This window comes from Euleptes europaea, chromosome 15, assembly GCF_029931775.1.
Source record: "Euleptes europaea isolate rEulEur1 chromosome 15, rEulEur1.hap1, whole genome shotgun sequence".
Classification (NCBI taxonomy): domain Eukaryota; kingdom Metazoa; phylum Chordata; class Lepidosauria; order Squamata; family Sphaerodactylidae; genus Euleptes; species Euleptes europaea.
The window spans coordinates 14373990-14394103 of NC_079326.1; the positions used below are offsets into that span (position 1 = coordinate 14373990).

Genomic DNA, 20114 nt, shown 5'->3' on the forward strand with positions numbered 1-20114 from the left:
GATGGCAACTACAAGTAAACCTTCTGAACAGATGAGCAGATACCAGACACAAGCAACCTGTGAGAGGTAGCAAGATAAACTCAGTTTAGCTGACGCTCGTATGTCACACGATCCCCAAAGTGCTTAAACTAAACTTGCGTTTCCTGTCCACTCTGCCTCCCTTTCCCTGCTTCAAGACTTCGGCACAGGTGTCACATCCGGCTCTATACCAAACTGGTTGTTTGAGTTTGCAATGACACCATGCTTATTCAACTCCTACAACTCTTGGATTCCCTAATATGCAAGGAGCCTGTTCCAAGCATACCAGTGATGTTGTGAAAGGCAGCAAGGGTTCAACAGTACCTAACTCCACATGCGCCACTATAGCACATCTGAACTTTCAGACATTTTACTCTGGTTCCTCAAAAACATAATATGAAGTGGGTAATTTCCTCCCAAGATAAAATGTACACATATACAACCAAGATCAGAAACAGGCAGGGATTTTTTTTTTTGGGGGGGGATACTTAGGATTGTCCCACATATTCAGAGCTGAAGCCTATATGTGGTAAATATTCGGTATCCACCCCTCCCCCCGTTCTAATGTGCAAGGAAGCGACACCCTTCCTTCACCACATATACATGGAACTCTATTGTGGAGAGCAATAATGGGCTTTTACTCTCTCAAGCACATACAACAGGATTCATGCAGAAAACAAATAAACAGCACTCATTTCAGGAAAGAAGGGAAGATCTGGAAATGCTGCAAGTAGAAGCTGGAGGTAGTACTAAATCTGCTTTTCATCAATATGCTACAGTGAACTAGAATTTTTGTTGGTCATATGCTTGGCAACCTCTGAATTTTGCGCCTTTATATTATTCTATTTTGTAGCCTGAGGTCACCAGCACATCAGTTCTGAACTGCCATAATTCATTCACAACCTGTTGCCTTCTAATGCATTCCTTATTATCCTTCCATTTCCCCCCAGACTTGATTTGCGGCCGCTCCAGGCTGTCTGTTTCTCAGGGCTCCTATCTCTTTAATTTTTCCTGCTTTCCTTGCCTACAGACACAGAATAAGAAGAGCCAACGCCTCAATTGGGAAATAAAACGGGCCAAGTTTATTTAATTCTTTATTTACATTGATCAAAGGGGAAAAGAGGAAGACCCAACAAGAGATGGACTGACTCAATAAAGGAAGCCACAGCCTTCAATTTGCAAGATCTGAACAAGGCTGTCAAGGATAGGACATTTTGGAGGACTTTCATTCATAGGGTCGCCATGAGTCGGAAGCAACTTGACAGCACTTAACACACACACACACACACACACACACACACACACAAAGGGGATCTAGAGCACCCTCAGGCCAAACCTCTGAGCCTTGAGCCATCACAAGGAGGCTCAGGGTGCTCCTTGCCAAACCTTCATGATACTTGAGGGAGGTGCGCCACTTCCTGTCATCCTAACCGCAGGGTCCATGGGTCAAGGATAGTGACACCACTCAAGTGATTCTTGTACCAGGTCCATGAAGGCCCCAGGCCTGTTTTGAGGGTTAACCCGTCACCATCCAATGGTGCCACAGGGTGCTTGCCTAAGCTGTATTGTGCACCATTCAAGCAACTTGACCCATATTGCTATTGGCAACATGGAATACCAATGCCTAGGCATTACTGAAACTGGTGGATTGCTGTTACCCTTTTCAGAGTAAAATAGGAGAAAAACCCATTGGGGCTGGTGCCGACCCACCAGAAGGGAAAACATTCCTACTCGGCCCCCAAATGGGTGACCGGTGTGGACCCACTCTGAAAAAAAGAGGAGGGTGGGGGTCTCCCTCAACGATGGTCAAAAGGAGAAGGGGTGGGGCTCATACCCACTCTTATATAGGCTTCACCCCCTCTCCCCCAAATCCATCACAAAGAAAGCAGCACAAGTGATTTGGCTCAACCTTCCGCTACTGTGGGAAACTGCGCTCCTTCTCCAGCCTCCCTGAGTTGCGGATTCAGGAGCTGCCTTCTGCTTGCAAATTAAATAATGAGTTTCTGTTCTTGCCGGGCCTCTGGCATATATGAATCAATTGTTAATTATCAGATCTTGTTTTGGGGGCAGAGGGAGAAGAAGAGGAGGATCAAGTATTTTTTAACATCGCCAGTAAAACAAATTCTAATTCATTCATGATCATTACAATAACAAGCACTGATCTGACTGCAAGTTAGAACAACTAACCGAGTAATTCAAGCATGCCAACCCTACAGGAAACAATTAATTTGTTTTCAGGTTGAGGAACAAAAGGGAAACTTCAGGGGAAAGCGGGACCTTTGCTGAACAGGACTTGCTTCCCAATAAATGGAACAGTAGGGCCTGGACCACAGGATGGGCTCTGCTTGAGATTTATGGAAAATATAAGGCTATTTGAAGAACTACATGAAATGCACACTTGCAGATTGCCTCCCCCTCCCTCCAGCTGCCAGCTCCAGGTTGAGGAATAACTGGAGATTTTGGGTGTGGAGCCTGAGGAGTGCAGGGTTTGGGGAGGGGCTTTAATGAGGTATATAATGCCATAGAGTATACCTTCTAAAACGGTCATTCTCTCCAGGTGAACTGATCTGTCACCTGGAGATCAGTTGTAATAGCGGGGGTTCGCCAGCCACAACCTGAGCAAGGCTACCCCCCTCCCCAAATCAGGCATGCTTATTCTCTGGTAACTAGCATGGCAGCTACGGTTGCCAGCTCCAAGTTGGGGAATTCCTGGAGATTTGGGCATAGAGCCTGGGGAGGGACCTCAATGGGATATTATGCCAAAGAGTTTGCCCTCCAAAGCAGTCATTTTCTCCAGGGAAACTGATCTCTGTAGTCTGGAGATCCCCAGGCCCCACCTGGAAGCTGGCAACCCTAATAGCAGCTCTGTTAATGATGGTAGCAGGACTATAAAACACAGCTTTCAGCATGCTATGATAGTCCGTGAATAAGAGGGGTGGTCAACCCCCTGAAGAGGCACGTTACTGTACATCTTATCAAAGCTGTGGACAGGAAACTGGTGCCTATTATTAGATCTGATTCCTGCTTCTGGGGCAAACGACTTCCTATGTTGCAGCACAGATGTTGCAGCACAGATGATTAAATTAATCATGGCTCACTCATACCTTGTAGCCTACCGGTCACAATTAGGAGTCACTTCAGAAGAATTAAAATGGCTTTGATGCTCAAGTGAACGACAGCCCACCCCTGTCTAGGGAAGACGGCAAGTCTTACTCAGGAGGTAGGAAGAAGTGTCTTTGCCTGTACCACCTCCTCCTGTGAAGTTTTGGCTCCTCAGCAAATCCAATAATGCTTTCCCCTCAAAAACTGTGATAATCCATCATGCCCTATCGCTCAAAATGTATTTATAATAATTAGCTTATTCCCTGCTTCAACAGGAGAGGCTATACTTATGCCATGCACATCCAAAAACATGCTTATGGGTAGATGAACAGGAAGCTTGTCTGTTTTTCTCCTCTTGCTCGGGCCCATGTTAGCAATAGGTTGGCTATAAGAAACACGAGTCCTTTACAGACATTACAATCACACATACTGGGACCTTACCACTCACACATTACAGGAAAATATGCTACCCATGACCTTCCCAACACCAGGTTGCATGAACAGAGGCAACATTTGTATTTATCATGGATATACAACTCCAGTACACATGAACAACTGAATTTTTCAGGGTCTGCATTCACATGCATTGAGGCTGCATATAAACATGATAAATACATGTTTTGTCCCTGTACATAAAACATGGCAATGGCAACCACACTTACCATGGGTAGTGCATGCTCCTATTATGCATGGTTGGCAGTATCCCAGTATCTGTGACTAACATCTAAAAAGGGCTGTTATTGCCTTGTGACTATTGCTCAGCATGTGATAGTGTGGTTTATTTTAACTATGGTCAGTTTATGAAACCATGATTCAGCTCGCAGCCAATCATTCAAACCCTGGTTTTCTTCAACAAATACTGGTTTCATTTCCTTTTATTTGTAGCCTTGGAGGGTATTGCTAAAGAACAAGCCAGAGCTAAACTGAGGTTAAGCAAAGATGTCTGTTCACATATCACATGAAGCCATGGTTAAGACTAAATGAGGTTAATAACCAGCTTCAGATCCATACCAAATCATAGTTTGTGGACTAGAATGCATTCGGTCACATTAACCACGGTTAGTTCAAAGAAACTATGATTCAGTGCTATGCCTGAACTAAGCCAGTGAGTATACACCACACAAGAGTCAGCTACACAAACTGCTGCACAGATGTAATAGTGTTTTCTTCATTTTATTTTTTTAGTATTAAAGAGTTTTTATTAAGCACAATGCACAGCAAATAAAAGTGTTTTCTTCATTTTAATGGTCTGAAGCAACTAAAAAGAAATCAGTTATGATCTCAGGGTTCACCATTCTACAATAAAAAAAGATATGGTCAATTGACCAGTCTAACATTTTAAAGCTAAAGCATTATTAGAAAAACCAAAAGGACTGATATCAATGCTAGTTACAAAAATATAAATCTTTATCAGAACCAACATTTATTTAATTATACAGAATATTTGACTATGGTCACACAACCTGTGTAGAAAATGCCTCAGAGTAGTTGCAGCGTTTGTGTTAGAGTATGTGTGTGAGAGAGAGTAAAATGCTGTCAAGTTGCAGCTGACTTATGGTGACCCACATGGGGTTTTCAGGGCAAGATACTTTCAGGGGTGGTTGCGGACCAGGCTGCCTACCGGTCACGAGATCAGAGACGGAGTTCAACAACACAGCTTTATTTGATTTCAGCACAGAACTAACTTACACACTGAACGTGCCCTGTTTATATGCCCCCCTGATCCGTGATAGGGGGGAATACCCTCTCGGTGACCAATGGGACATGCTGGCTTAGGGCCAATAGGATCCGTTTGCCTAGCCAATAGGGTGAGCAGGGTTTAGGATCCTTCGTGCTGGACTCAAGCTCCTAAGTCTCCCTTGCTTACTCCCCAACTATATACATACACAACAGTTTGCCATTGTCTTCCTCTGCATAATAATACTGGATTTCCTTGATGGTCTCCCATCCAAGTACTAACCAGGGCTGACCCTACTTAAGCTTCCAAGATCTGATGAGATCAGACTAGCCTGCACCATCGAGGTCAGGAAAGTTGTAGTATGACCAAGTGTTCAAAATTGGGGTTTTTTAATTTAAATTTCCCTAAACACCCCCCCACACGCTTTTTTGCTGCGGTCATCTGAATTATATGGGGGGCTCTGGCTGCCCACAGGCCCGCTGCGGCTTCTATGTCGCAATAGGTGCGCCAAATGTTTGATTGGGGGCTGGTTTTTCTTCATGAGCATTGTTTTAATAGGACTTATTGTGATTTTAATATCACTTATTGTGATTCAATAGTATTTGTGTTTTGAGCATGTTGTGAGCCACCCTGAGACCGGCTTTTTGCTGGGGAGGGCGGGATACAAATTTAATAAAATAAAAATAAATAATAAAATAAACAGACGTGCCTACTAGTGCTGAATTGGGGCACGTTTTTAACCCCTACAGGATAATCTGTTCTTTTAAACAATTTTCCCAACCCCCATGCAAAAGCGTATGAATGGTTTGCATGAAGCGAAAGAACACATGCCCATTGCCAACGTAACCAGGCCAAAAGTCTTCCTTGCCAACCTAGCTGCACAAAGCCGGGGCAGAATATAGATGGATGTGCACTGGTATTTATTTATGTACTTCACTGATAGCCTGCCTCTCTCCCCACTGGAGAGCCAAAGCCGCGTTCATCATTCTCCTTTCTTCCAAAAACCCTGAGAGGTAGATATCAGGCTGAGAATGTGTAACTGACCCAAGCTCACTTGCCCTTTCCAGGTTGGAAAATACCTGGAGCTTTTGGGGGGCAGAGCCTGGGGAGGGAGGGATTTGGGGTGGGGAGGGACCTCAAGCAGGGTATAAAGCCATATAACCCACCCTCCAAAGCAGCTATTTTCTCCAGGGGAACCAATCTCTGTTGTCTGGAGATCCACTGTAATAATGGGAGATCTCCAGGTGCCACCTGGGGGTCAGCAAACCTATCACCCAATAAGCTACCATGGCAAAGCGTGGATTCGGACCTGCGTCTCCCATATCCTAGTCTTATACTCTAGCCACTACACCAAACTGATGACTCTCATTCTCATCCCTTTTGAAAATAATGGGGGAGGATGGAGGACAATCATACCTGATCATCTAAATACTTTTGAGAGCAATGGGAAAAAATGTGGCGGCCCTTTTCTGTTTACAGAGCACAGTGACATTCTAGTGTACATTTTGTGACCCCCCACCCCTACCACCAGTACTGGGATTATGCAGAGAAGCAGCTCTGTATAGAAAAAATACTTGTTTCCCCCTTCTCCTGTTGCTTGGTACAATAACGGTGTCCAAAATGTCAAAGTGAGTGGTGAAAGCAAGATTTTCTTCACAGACCCCTCACATAAAACAATGAACACCACAAAAATTCAAACCCCAGCACTAGATCCCATACACACTTAACCAGTTTCCTTTTGTTAGTATGATTCAACCATGTCAAAAGCAATGGAACTTTATTTTACAGGTGCGAACAGAAGATTCCCAACTCCTTCCCTTTTTCCTCTGAGCCACAGGGAGGCTTGGCACCTACTCCCAATTCGTGAGGTAAGGCTGCATTCTCCAAGGTGCTTAACAGGATGGGCTGGTTTTTCTGGGCACTTGAATCCTCCCTGTACTGGAACTATTCCTCATTATTTTATCACCTGAGCTCTTCTGAGAGTTATAGGTGGATTGTAAATACTAGGCAAACAGGGCCAGCCTAGTCACAATGGAATGCTACCTCCTGACTTAGTCTGGCTGCATCCAAGGACACCCTCAGTTCTTTCTCACAAGCATAGCTAAAGGGCAAAAAACTGACCAGTGTGTTGGCACCAATACATACAGATCCCCACGTAATTTCACAATGCTACATGAGTACAGTTATTCTAGATCAGTGGTTCCCAAAGTGGGCAGTACCACCCCGAGGGGCGGTGAGATTACCTAGGGGGCACTAAGAGGCAAGGGGGCAGCAGGGGGCGCTAGAAGTGGGCCCCTTCAACTGTGTTGTTGGATAGGGTAGGGGGCATCGGGGTTGAGTTTGTGGGACCAAGGGGGGGGGTGGCCTGAAAAGTTTGGGAACCACTGTTCTAGATCATCTAGAGCTAAGATATTTGGGACGGATATTGCAGCATCTGTTTCGTTTACTCCAGAAGGACACCCAGTAAACATCTGGGCTAGGTTTTCCCAATGCACATTTTCCATTTATTTTAAAGGTCTAAGCCTTTTGTTCTACTTTAATGTTTCCAAAGCAATTTTTAATAACAACATAAAAAACAAAATCAGTCGATTTTTAAAAAGGCACCAGAGTAATAAAACAGATACAACCCAGATGAAATTTTTAAAAACCAGTTAGTCAATTAAAGGATAACAAGCAACAACTTACTCATTGAAAAAAAACCTTGATGAATAAATAGTTCAGTGCCAAAAGTGACACAAGTACTGACAAATCATAAATCTGCCTGCAGAGGTATTCCATGATCATACATCACCACTGAAATAGCCCTCTCTTTATACTTCACTGACATTATTTCAAAACTATTTTCACAACTGACAGAAAGCTGAGAAGGGCCAGAACGTGGAATTCTTTGGCAGAAAAAAAAGCCACAGAACCTCACTTTATTGTGCCAAAATTGCAATCCTGATTATGAACTTTCACCAGGCATTACCCATAGGTACTGAGTGTTCAGGCACATCTCGGCACCCACACAAACATTCTGAGCTCGCTAGTTGTAAATGTAATATATACAAATCGATATGCAGCTACTGAGTCATTTGTTAGGCCGATTGTGGGGCAGAAAAGGCGAGGGAAAACAGCCCCACATAAACTAGATGCTAGAGCCCCATGGCGCAGAGTGTTAAGCTGCAGTACTGCAGTCAAAAGCTCTGCTCACGACCTGAGTTCGATCCCAATGGAAGTTGGTTTCAGGTAGCTGGCTCAAGGTTGACTCAGCCTTCCATCCTTCCGAGGTCGGTCAAATGAGGACCCAGCTTGCTGGGGGTAAAGGGAAGATGACTGGGGAAGGCAACGGCAAACCACCCCGTAAACAAAGTCTGCCTAGAAAACGTCGGGATGTGACGTCATCCCATGGGTCAGGAATGACCCGGTGCTTGCACAGGGGACCTTTACCTTACCTAAACTAGATGCAAAAGAGGATCAGCCCCCCACAGTAGTGCAGTCATAGAAGCTGAGGCTGCTATAGAACTGGGCATCTCATTTAGAGTGCATTGGGGCGGGGGGGACACTGTTGGGAAGAAAATCTTGCCAGCTGCACAACATGTCTGCTGTGCCACGTTTTTGTTCTCCTTTTGTTTGCAGGTACTGGAGTCGCCAGAGGTGCAAACCTTTTGGTGTACACTAGGCCCACAGCTTACAGCCAGCTCATTGCGTGACCTGACCACTAAACTCAGAGCTTTCCCAGGATGTGATTTTGTGGGGGTTTTTGTTTGTATTTGGCTTCATTGGTTGTTAGCTTATTATTAGGTGTTTTTGTAACTTTGGAGGTGCCTAGTGGGGGAAAAAAGAAGGGTAATAAGTTGTTCAAATAAATGAATATGAGCAAATCAATAACAGGAAGACATACCGGTATCCCGATGGGCTTTCATTTCTCCAACCATTTTCAAATGCATTTCAGTTATCAAACCAAATGTCACTGACTTTTAGTAGGCCAAAGTGCTTTTTAAAGAGGAAATAAAAGCTACCCGACCTTGGAATGCTTAGGTTTCATGTTCACTGCCTCTGTTCCTTGGAAAGCAGCTCAGTCAAAAGCTTCATTCCCCACTGAACCAACAGAAAGACTGCATTTTGCACTTCCACCACCAGCACAGCTGATCAATGACAAGATATAAGAAAAAAAATGCAACATTGTACTACCATATTTGCAAATCCAGGATCACTTGTCTTTTATCGACTTCCTTGGTGTAGGCTTTTACTCCTTTGATTTTAGGACACTGAAAACAGACAAAAACAACAACACAGCCATGCTGTTTGATGGTAAGAATGACATACCCAAAAATGCTCCGTGTACTTTGGAAAACAAGTAAGCACTCTTATTATAAGGCTGGAGCCATTAAAACAAGAGAGAAAACAATATTTTCAGGGAAAAGTACATGTCTTGAAACAGAAGGAAGCAAGGGCATCTCACATTGCAAGTCTCTTCCAGAGAAGTGAAATTCTGATTTCTAGACAGTACTACCTAGTACTTTTCTAACTTAATTAGAACCCTTTCTAAAACTAAAGCAATATCCTCTAACGTTTTGGGCCTTTACATAATTTTTGTAAACACACCAAAGTATCTGGCACTATACCTATAGCAAGCATCAGAAGAGGCTTGTGAGCACAGCACATAAGATTTCAGGGGTCAAAGCCCATTTCTTTAGATGTCTTAAATTCAGTGGACTCTGCGGCTCACAGAAGTTTAACAAATTGATTGTGGATAGTCTTCACAGTGCCACAAGACTACATTTTGTTTATCCTGCAACACAGTTATACAGTTACCTTTTTTGGAACTGACCACTTGAGAGTTATTGCGACCATTGAGGAACAACCGGACCCCCAAGAACAATTCGTTTTTGAGGGGGGGAGAACATATTTCCACTTCAGATTACTACAACTGCACATGCAAGCCCTATACACCACCATTAACTCAGCTATTCATTTTCAGTACAATCACCATACCTTGTCTCCAATATGGACTTTGGTAAATGTACATGTTTTCAGATGAATATTCTTTGATCTGATTTTTGGTTCAACAACGTCTTTAAATGTTTTTTCCATAATGGCTCCAAAATATGGCCAGGCCTGTTCGAGAACCTAAATAAAATACAACACATATTTACAAAGAAAATCTTGTAAAGAGTAAGAGAGCTTAGTGTCACGAAACAGCTAGTACTACCATTGTAACAAGCAAGGCTTTTAGCTTCTAAAACCCTTTTTTTGAAGGAGTTATGGTGTTTTCCTCCAAGGATTGCACCACAGATATCTGAGGCAAGAGGGAAACAACACAGGCAGAGTGCAGTTCATACAGGCATGGCTCATCTTGAGTCTATTAATTACAGGAAGGCCTTTACCCTGCCAGATGCCAGGCCCTACCATCGGCTGTTTTAGAAGGGAAATATAAGAAGATCCCTAGATCAGAGAGGTTATGTCCATGTGGAATAGGGGACATTGAAACCATTGAACATGCACTGATATGTTGCCCATTCTACCACAAAGTTAGATCAAAGCTTATTTCCCCCTTGCTTGGTAAATTCCCTGAAGAGTCAGCTGTGCTTTCGGCAAAGAAGCTCCTATTAGGAGAAGACCCTCAGCTTATGCTCCAAACTGCCAAGCTCTGCGCTGTTGCTATTAAAATACACAGAGCTTTATTAGAAAATGTTTGCTAGAATATTTTACAATTTTATCAGTTTTAATGTGATAATTTTAACCAGGGGTTGCTTTTATTGACCTTACACCTTTATATGTATGGGCAGTCTGTGATTCTGTGGTGCAAAACTATTGTGTCTGGAACACATGAACACATGAAGCTGCCTTATACTGAATCAGACCCTTGGCCCATCAAAGTCAGTATTGTCTACTCAGACCGGCAGCGGCTCTCCAGGGTCTCAGGCAGAGGTCTTTCACATTACCTACTTGCCTAGTCCCTTTAACTGGAGATGCCGGGGATTGAACCTGGGACCTTCTGCATGCCAAGCAGATGCTCTACCACTGAGCCACAGCCCCTCCCTAAATTTTGATGTGTTGGCACGTGATTAGTCATTCGACCGTATTAATAAACTTGACTTGACTAGGCATGGCTCAGACATAAGTCAAACTCTGGGCTGTAATTATGTGAATGTGCTAGAGATCCTTCAGCTTATGCCCTGCTCCCCCCCACCAAACAACTGAAGGCGTTTTTGCAGTAAATGCAAACCAGCGATGGTTTGCTGCCTTTTCTATAGGTTTCTAAACAGTTGCCTGTTTACTATGTTCTGGCAAAAGCTGTAAATAAATAAATATACAGGGGTTGCCAGCTTCAGGTTGGAAATTTGGGGGGTAGAGCTTGGAGAGGGCCGGGTTAGGGGAGGGGAGGGACCTCAGCAGTGTACAGGGCCATAGAACCCACCTTCCAAAGCAGGCATTTTCTCCAGGGGAACTTATCTCTATTGTCTGGAGATCTTTTATAATTCTGGGAGATATCCAGGCCCAAATGGAGGTTGGCAACCCTACTTTTCTACAAACCATATTTTGGGCTCCTGGTTTACAGGAAAGAGAGAAAACCGTGGTTTCTAGAGTGGTGATAACCATAAACTATAACTTGCCATGAAAGCAAAGACACCTACAAGCAGAAAGATAAATGGCCTAGCAAAGTTCCTCTTATGCAAGATCGCATGCAACAGGTAGTGCTTTCTTCTGTATGTATTCAAGCACCCAGAAATTGGTTGAACTTGTGGAAATGCAAGTATGATTGATTTAGTGCAAACAGTTACCACCATCTTTCTGGTATTTCTGCTTGTGCAAGAACCTTATCATCTTTAATTAGACCACTGCGTGCTAGAGGGGAAAAGGCAACATACAAGTCTGAGGATCCTTTGGTCTGGTTCATATAACAAATAATTGTTTGTCGTTTTGGCTGAATGAGACCAGGACCACCTTCTTCCATGCAATCCTGCTCTGCCCAGGGGCCATCCCCAACGGATGCAGCTGTGGTGGGTGGCAGCCCCAGACAGGGCTTATCCAGTGGTGGCACCCCATACGTGGAATGCTCTACCCTGAAAGTTCATCAGGTGCCTGTACCACTGTCTTTCAGGTGCCAGGTAAACACTACCTTATTTGCCTTGGTTGTAGTTGTTTCTTCTTTTTTGGCTTGTTATCATCGGTTTTTATCACCTCACATTTAATCTGCAGTTGTTGTTATCTGACTAGTCCTGTTTTATGGATATTATGCTTATTTTAGTTAAACTTTGCTTCTTGTTTGGTTCTTCAACAGATTTTGGGAAGTTTGGGTTTAATGCCTGCTGTTTTTGCGTGTATGTGCTTTAAAAACAACTTTGAGTCATTTTTAGGAGAGGTGGCGAAGAAATAACTTAAATAAAATAATAAACCATGCTGAACTACTGCTCATTCAGAGAGCGATTCAGCTCCAAAAGAAGAAAGTCTATTGGTCCTGGGCCCACCTGGCACCCAGAATATGTAAAACCATGCTATTTCCACCAAACCATTAAATTAGCTTACTTCCAACAAGAAATTTTTTCAAGCTTTAAAAGATATTTTCCATTTTATTTGCCTTCTGGTTTTCTACAGGAAAGCTGAAATCTCACATTCTGGTAGGAGCCACAGGGACTATATAATACTGCTCAAGATGCTGCTTATTTTCCATCCCAAGTATTACATATTGTGCTTTCTAGATTGAGAGCTACAGCAACACAGCGGCTAACAGAATCTAAGCTGTGAAGAAGAAAGTTTACTCTTCACTGCACAAACTGTCTAGGAGACCTCAGGCAAACCAGTTTGCTCAGGTACCCATGTTCAATTACTTAACACAGAGGGCACATTAATCCTAGAGGAACCTGTGACCTGGTAATGTCACTTCTGGTTATGCAGCTGGAAGTAGGATCATGGGATGCTGAATCAGTAAGTCTCCCCCTCCCTAGTCTTCCAGGGGCTGGCATCCCTCCGGTTCATGTACATGTGTACCTATGTACTGAACATGCTGGCCCTGGGTACACAGGGCTGTTCCTTTCTAAACAATACTTCTTTACTACAAAGTTTGTGTTTTCTGTTTTCAATTGTTATTTTTTCCTACCTTTCAGACAGCAACAAATACATGTGGCACGGGGTGCAGCAGTTAGTAGCTCTCTCTTTCTTTGGTACTTGTATATATTTGGGATTTTGCTTGTAGAAACGTAAGGCATTTACACCTTTTAAATTTCATAAGTATGCCAAACAGCACAATTGTATACACTGTTATAAAGGATGTATTTTCATTGCGAAAGCAGTAAAATGTTTAGGTTTGATTAGAAAGTAACATTTCAAGATTTCCCAATATTTCTGGTTTCTTCCCTCCAGCGGAAAAGCCACACAAAAATGTTTTCTCCCTATGGCTTCAAAATTTCTGGAAATTATCCATCTCGAGTGCTAATGACCTCTTCACTAAATAACATACCTCAACATACTTTAAACCATGCCCTCAAGTGAATACCAGTCATGGGCATCCAAAGCATGTACCCATCCACTTATTAGTGTATGTACATTCATCTGACATACATTCATCAGCTGGCTTTAGTGCAGAATGACTTCAAGGATTATGTTTTTCTAGATAAAGTTGACTTTATTTGGTGTCTTACCTTGTTCAGCCATTCTACCCGTTCAACATCAGGGAAGTGAACCTGCCAAAGGGGGAAAAAAAGTTATGAACCAACTATGATAAATGAATTAAGAGGCAAAATGCAATTTAGAAGGCAGGAGTATTATAGAAACTAAGGAGAATTTGGGGTGCGCAGGACGATGGCATCAATCTTCTCAATACAAAGAAAGGTTCTGCTTACACTTGTACATTTATTAAGAAGTTGCTAGGAATGCTTGTGAATAGACCCCTTGGAAACTATGACGGAGGCAGGAATTTTAAAAAACAAAAAATATAACAATATATTTGAAGCAACAGTATTGTTAGTTTGCTTATCCCTTTCCCATATGTTACCAGTGATCTTTACTAATGAAGATGTTTTTAGAGGACAGAACACTGGGTAGTAACCTACTTCCCCAAAGTACAGAATGAGCAGAAGCAAACACTCAGGCAGGATCAAATTCTCAGCAACATGAATTCATTTCTCCCAGATTTATACCTAGGACTGCTATTTCCTGGTTGTGTACACACTGCCAGTGACAACCCTAACGCAAGGTGTTTTTAAAGAAAGGGAAAGCACGCAAACACCTGAACCCTGTTGCTGAAGGGGAACAGTCAAGGAAAGACTGTATCACTTGCTTTTTCTACCTTTTCAAAAATGACGCCAAGATCTATGAATTCTCCAGCTGAAGAATGCATCAGACACAGGAAATGTGCTCAATTTGCCCACAATGTACACATCCTGCTATTGCAGCCATCCTAAGCTATATACAAAGTTTCACAGAAAACTACAGGACTGAGATATTCAGTTCTCTACCACCACCAAAGCAAAATGGAAAGATGCTCAGCTGAATGCAAGACAATGGACTGGATCCTGCTTAAATCCCATGCATGGAAGGACAATTTCTCACCTTCCTCCCTCCTGAAGTAGCTCCCTGAACTGTTGTTCCTGGGCAATGGGGAGCCCCCCAGAAGTAACATGGGTTTTTTTTCCCAGAGCTGCTGCAGGAGGGGGGGGGCTTGCCTGTCCTCTTGAGCATGCATATCTATTCAATGGGATCCAACCTGGTATTATTATTAGGCTAGGGGTGTGGCTTATACTTAACATGCAGAAAGTCCCAGGTTAAATCTCTGGCATTCCCAGTTCAAAAGATCTCTGTAGTATGGCTGAAGAAGCCTGCCTGAGACATTGGAGAACTGTTGGCAGTCATTTAGATTAGGCTGACTAGAACAGATGAACCAGTAGCGTGACTTGGTGAAAGGTAGTGCCATATGTTTCTATTAACCACGTCCCATCTTTGGCATGGTGTAAGATTCAGCTGAGAGTGGTTCCTTGAAATGCATAGCATCTACATCTTCACACTTAACTTTTCTGATACACTTCTGGTCAGACAAGATAATGTCATGCATAGGTTGTTTTAATATCCAGTCTTCCTAAGGAGAACAAATATTTTGTTGAAACACCATCAATCATCACAATGCGCCTTATAAATTGTGCAGCATCTGAAGGGGCAGAGATGAAAAACTACTAACCATTAGTAATGAGGGTGACAAATGCTACATGAACCAAGCAATCCTAACCTCAATAATCAAGCTTTCACTGCAAGTTTAAAAATCGTCTTGGGAGCGAATGAGAATTTATTCAGACTGATAAGCAGATTACCTTGAAACTTTGAGATAACCACTAATTATAACTAGATATAAACAACACCCTTCATTATATCCTCAATACACATTTGAGCTACATTTTAAAATCCCTGAGCTCTTTAAAGGATGCACAGGGTGAAAAAATAAAGATATGAGGGCAGTTACAATCCATGATCAGACCTCTTAACTAAAAGGGCCAACCAAATGTTCTCTTTAAGGTAAACAGCCTGGATCTAGAAGGAAGAAGTTGGATTTACATATCATGGAGGATATAGGTAAATCTGCGGTCCCCGACCTGTGTCCTAATGAGACCCAGCATGGTGTGGTGGTTAAGGTGTCGGATTAGGACCTGGGGAACCCAGGGTCAAATCCCCATGTGTGCCATGGAAGCTTGCTGGGTGACCTTGGGCCAGTCACACACTCTTGGCCCTGACCCTGGCTGGTATTTGGATGGGAGACTGCCAAGGAATACCAGGGTTGTGACACAGAGGCAGGAAATGGCAAACCACCTCTGAACGTTTCTTGCCTTGAAAACCCTGCACGGTCGCCATAAGTCAGCTATGACTAGATGACAAAAACAAACACCTGTCTCCTAGCCATGAATTGTGGAGTTCTCCTCCATTCACACAAGCATGTTGCCTGACTCAGACAGCAACTACAGCACGCATGGAGAAGGGGCCTGTACCATTTTCCTGACCTGAAACAATTCTTAGGGTTGCCAGGTCCCCCCTGGCCACCAGCAGAGGGGTGGGGGATAGGGTTGCCAGATCCAGGTTGGGAAACTCCCTAAGATTTGGAGGTGGAGCCTGGGAGGTAGAGGGACCTCAGTGGGGCACAACCCTCCAAAGCATCCATTTTCTCCAGGGGACCTGATCTCTATAGTCTGGAGATTAGCTGTAATTCTGGGGGATCCCTAGGTCCCACTTGGGAGGTTGGCATCCCTAAGGGAGGACGATATTTGGTCTGTTGGGGAAAGCTACAAGAATACACATGGGCTTCCCCACCAAGCTGAATACTGTATTCCCAGGACCACCATAGGTCTGGAATGGAGGAGGGGGAGAGGAGGCTGAAGCTCCTTTTCATGCAAACAACAGTCCAGATCAAGAAGCAGGCATGTGGGAATGGACAACACGCTACTTACATCTGACTGTGTGACACAGGGATGTGAACCTCTGACCCAACCGGTATACTCTGTAACGTATGATTGGCCTTCTGGACATTTGACATTAGAGCAGTGTTCACAAGTTACAGAGATGCACATAAAATCTGTGTAGAGTGCCCAGTTAGCCTTTTTCTATATGTGCATTGACTAATTCTCAAGTTGCATATAATGTATGTACAGCTGAAAGCATGAGACAAACCCCACATTTGCCCAGGTACTGCTCCCAGTTTGAATTGCAAAGCGAACACAGGTTGGCTTTTTCTCACAAACAGACGGATACATGTACATGCAGAATGTATGTGTGTTCACTTCAGCATGTGAACAGGACTTAGTTTGTGCCAAAGTGACACCTTTTACTAGCAACTGTAGGATAATCTCTACAAGTGTAGCAACCTCTGCAGTGAACATAAGCTCATTCTTCCCATAGCATCAATGTTCCAGTAGCTCTTTGAATTCACAGGTTAAAAAAGAAAGAATAGCATCGCTCCCCAGGAAGAATATTCCTCACCATGACAGCTTCTTCCTTGTTATTCAGCAGTAGATACCATGATGTACAAATAACTGGGCTGGAACCCTTGCTCACTCTGCAACATTTCACAGATGAAAATAGAAACACTCTTGTGTACAAAAAAAATCCCTGCTACACTTCCTGAGCTCACCCCAATTCCCCATTCAATATTGTTCTTCTCTACGTGCTATACTTTAAACTGAGCATAACAGTTCAATCTTTTTTGAAGTGTACAGACGTTTGATTGAATAGTCAATCTCAGAATGAATCTGGCTGTGCTTATTACAGAAGAGCTATGAATCTAAAATGTTCAGTTCCGGAGGAAGGAGACAGAAGATGCACTGGCCCTTGGTGTTCATGCACATCTAAGTCCACACTTCAAATCAAGATGCACGCACACCTCGGAGGAGAGAGATCTCCTGGCAGAGAGCCCAAACCTGGAGAACTTGAGCACATGCATGCATGTTAAAAGGTATTTCTGAAATCGCTTATCAGGGACTGGAAAACAGGGACAGCTGGAGCTTACACAGTTGCAGAAAAGCAAAGCCAAACTTGACTGTCCAAGACAAACCAAAAACATGCAGATGTGATTTAAATTGTAACCCCTATTCATGGTATGGGAATAAGCACCATTGAACACAACATGGCTTACTTCTGAGCAGCCATGATTAGGATTGGGATCTTAGACATTCTTCTTAATATATGCATAGGTGAATAATCTACAGAAAACATCACACCGCACAGGCCCTAAAGATTTTATAGTTGCCAGTGTGTGTGTAAAGAAATGGGATCATAAAACATACGAGTTTTATGACAACTCCAGTCCAGGGACTGAAGCACATCAGATGATTGATAGGGGCTGGTTCAAGAATTGTTTATCAATTCCAAGAATGAAGGCCTCTCCCAATGCAGGAAAGCACTAAAAATTTCAAAGCTTGCATATATTGAAACAGAAAACCCAAACGTTACTGGCAAAGCCTGCTCTAAATGGGCCTGGTTGACACAACCCTTTGTTATTTACTAGATGAGCACTTTCACCTTGGTTACCTCTTTGAGGCAGCAGGTGTGCCTCCCTGCAGTTCTGGGTTTCTCCCTGCATGACATAAGTCAGACTAAGGTATTTAAATACTACCTTCTGAAAATACAACATTTTTGTAATGATTTTGTCATTTTAAACCTTGACTGCATGGAAAGTCCCCCCCCCCCCGCGCCCCCGCCGGTTAGGGAATAGGAAGAAAATCTGTTCCTTAAACTTCCACACTGTGTTTACAGAAACAAAAGGCGGCTTCAAACGGTGTGACCGGAGAAAGGAAACTGGATATTCAACATTCAAGGCTGAAAAACTATTTCAAATTTGTACAAGCCACTTTTAAGTGCCAGAATTACCAGGTGTCCAGAGCTTGATATCTGAACAGACCCTAAGGCTGAAAGCCTTTGATCTGGAGCCTCTCACCCTTAATAGCTTGATGTGCTGGGTCCTGTGTTAAGTTAGTCAGTAGTTAATACCCTCTGCATAATGCTGAAAGGCACTCTCCATCCTAGATGTCAAGGAACTGAGGCATCACAATAATTAAAAGAGAGTTCTGAGACTCTGACTCATGTCCTGCCACTATCAACTCAATAGGCCTCCCCCAGAGGTTCAGTTCAGTTTGGACATCTATCACCCCTCTTCACATGGTAATGTGAGGGTCTGTCAGCTTTTGTTTTGTGTGCTTCCCCCCCTGGACTCGTAAAAGCAGTCCAGGCCTTTTGCCTTTCCTTGGTTCAGGCGCTGCGTCCAGCAGGGCCCAGGTTGGAATGTCTATTCCCGCCATTCTCCTCCCTTGCTCTCCCCGACTCCCTCCCACCAGCTATGGCCTTGGTATGCAGATAGTAGTAACGAGCTTCCTGAGACCTTTGATGTTCCTGTACCATGCACAATTATCTCGAAAGTTCCCATAACATGTATTTGACATCTGCTTCCCTGTAGGGGTTATAATCCTGCCTTTGTGAAATTGTTAACACTTGCAACTTAATGTGAGGGTTCCCAACCTCCCTGTGCAAACTCCAATACAGAACCCCAGAAAAATGATGGAGGGTTGATGGAAATCACATTTAGAAAACTTAGCATACAGTTTGTGCTCGCGCAATCGCTGCAGCACCTCGCGCACCAGTTGTACGTGCTCTTCCATGGTTTTCGTATAAATGAGGATATCGTCCAAGAACACCACCCCACGGAACAACAATTCATGAAGTACTGGGGCTCAAGCCATGGATGACCAATACAGATCACATCTAAAAGGGCCAGTGTGTGGAATAACCGTTGAAGTGCTGGACTTGGGAGACCCAGGACTGAATCCCCACTTTTTAAAAAAAAATATTGATTTAAAATAAGGGATACAGAAAGGAAAAAGAAAAGGGGGTAGGGGATCCGTCTGTGGCTAGAGTATATAAAAAGGAAAAGTTACAACCTAGTTACAGCATCTAATTTTCTAATCAAGCAGACTGTCTCTTGACATGTTCTTTTTGACTTTTCTACTAGGTGTTAACTTTGCTATAAATGAACCTCTGTTTATAACATTTAATCTACTATTATTATAGAGTTTCAACCGTCAATTTCTATGTATCTATAAAACAGTTTCAATTTTTCATTAAACTGATCCCCACTTTGCAGAAAATCTCACCGACTTTGGACCTGCCCAGTCTATTTCACAGGGTTGGTGTGAGGACAATAAGAATTGTCAATATATTATAATTTTTTCCACATCTTACAGTTAGTGACAGATCACATCAATTTAAAAGGGAACACTTGCAAAGCACTACGACTTGGATGGTAGAGTCAGAGCTGGAATGCTCATAGTCAAACCGTTTTCTAGCTATTCCTTCCAGTTGCAATAGACAGTAGGTCTTAACATAAGTATTTTCCCCTGCCATTTCTACCCTATGGATTATAAAACTGGGCTATAAGTTTCCCAGGCACCTAAGAATTTGATGTTGGCAGATAGAGATATAATATTTTGAGGGCTGCATTGAACTGACACCCAAAATACTGATGGAAAATTATGTTTTTCCCCACAGTGATTATGTGACACCCTGATTGAATGGCACTATAGGAAGCACAGCATTACATGCTGCGGCAGAAAAAAAATGCTTAGGCTATTGCATCTGAAGAGCTTCAAATCATAACAGTAAACGCACATTATTAGAACACCCAGAGGTTAAAGATACACCCAACGTTTGGGAACCACAAGGACTTCCTAGAGGATGTAATTTTCTCATAGTGCAAGATTTTCCAATAACACAATTCAGAGGCAAGTATAGCAAGTTACCTGGCTTTACTGAATGTAACTGATCTCTGAGAAAATTATATTGCAGGCAGAACTGAAACTCACTAAGA

General features: G+C 43.1%; 1 protein-coding gene across 1 annotated transcript in view; it reads right to left on the reverse strand.

Moving 5' to 3' along the window:
• The window catches only part of ESYT3 (extended synaptotagmin 3), a 50977-nt gene that overhangs the window by 27440 nt on the left and 3423 nt on the right, over positions 1-20114 (reverse strand). The window contains exons 2-4 of the mRNA XM_056861159.1: positions 13423-13464; positions 9776-9910; positions 8972-9048 (exon numbers count right to left, since the gene is read on the reverse strand). Coding sequence (XP_056717137.1) covers positions 8972-9048; positions 9776-9910; positions 13423-13464 — 254 coding nt within the window. The remainder of the gene's footprint in view (positions 1-8971; positions 9049-9775; positions 9911-13422; positions 13465-20114) is intronic.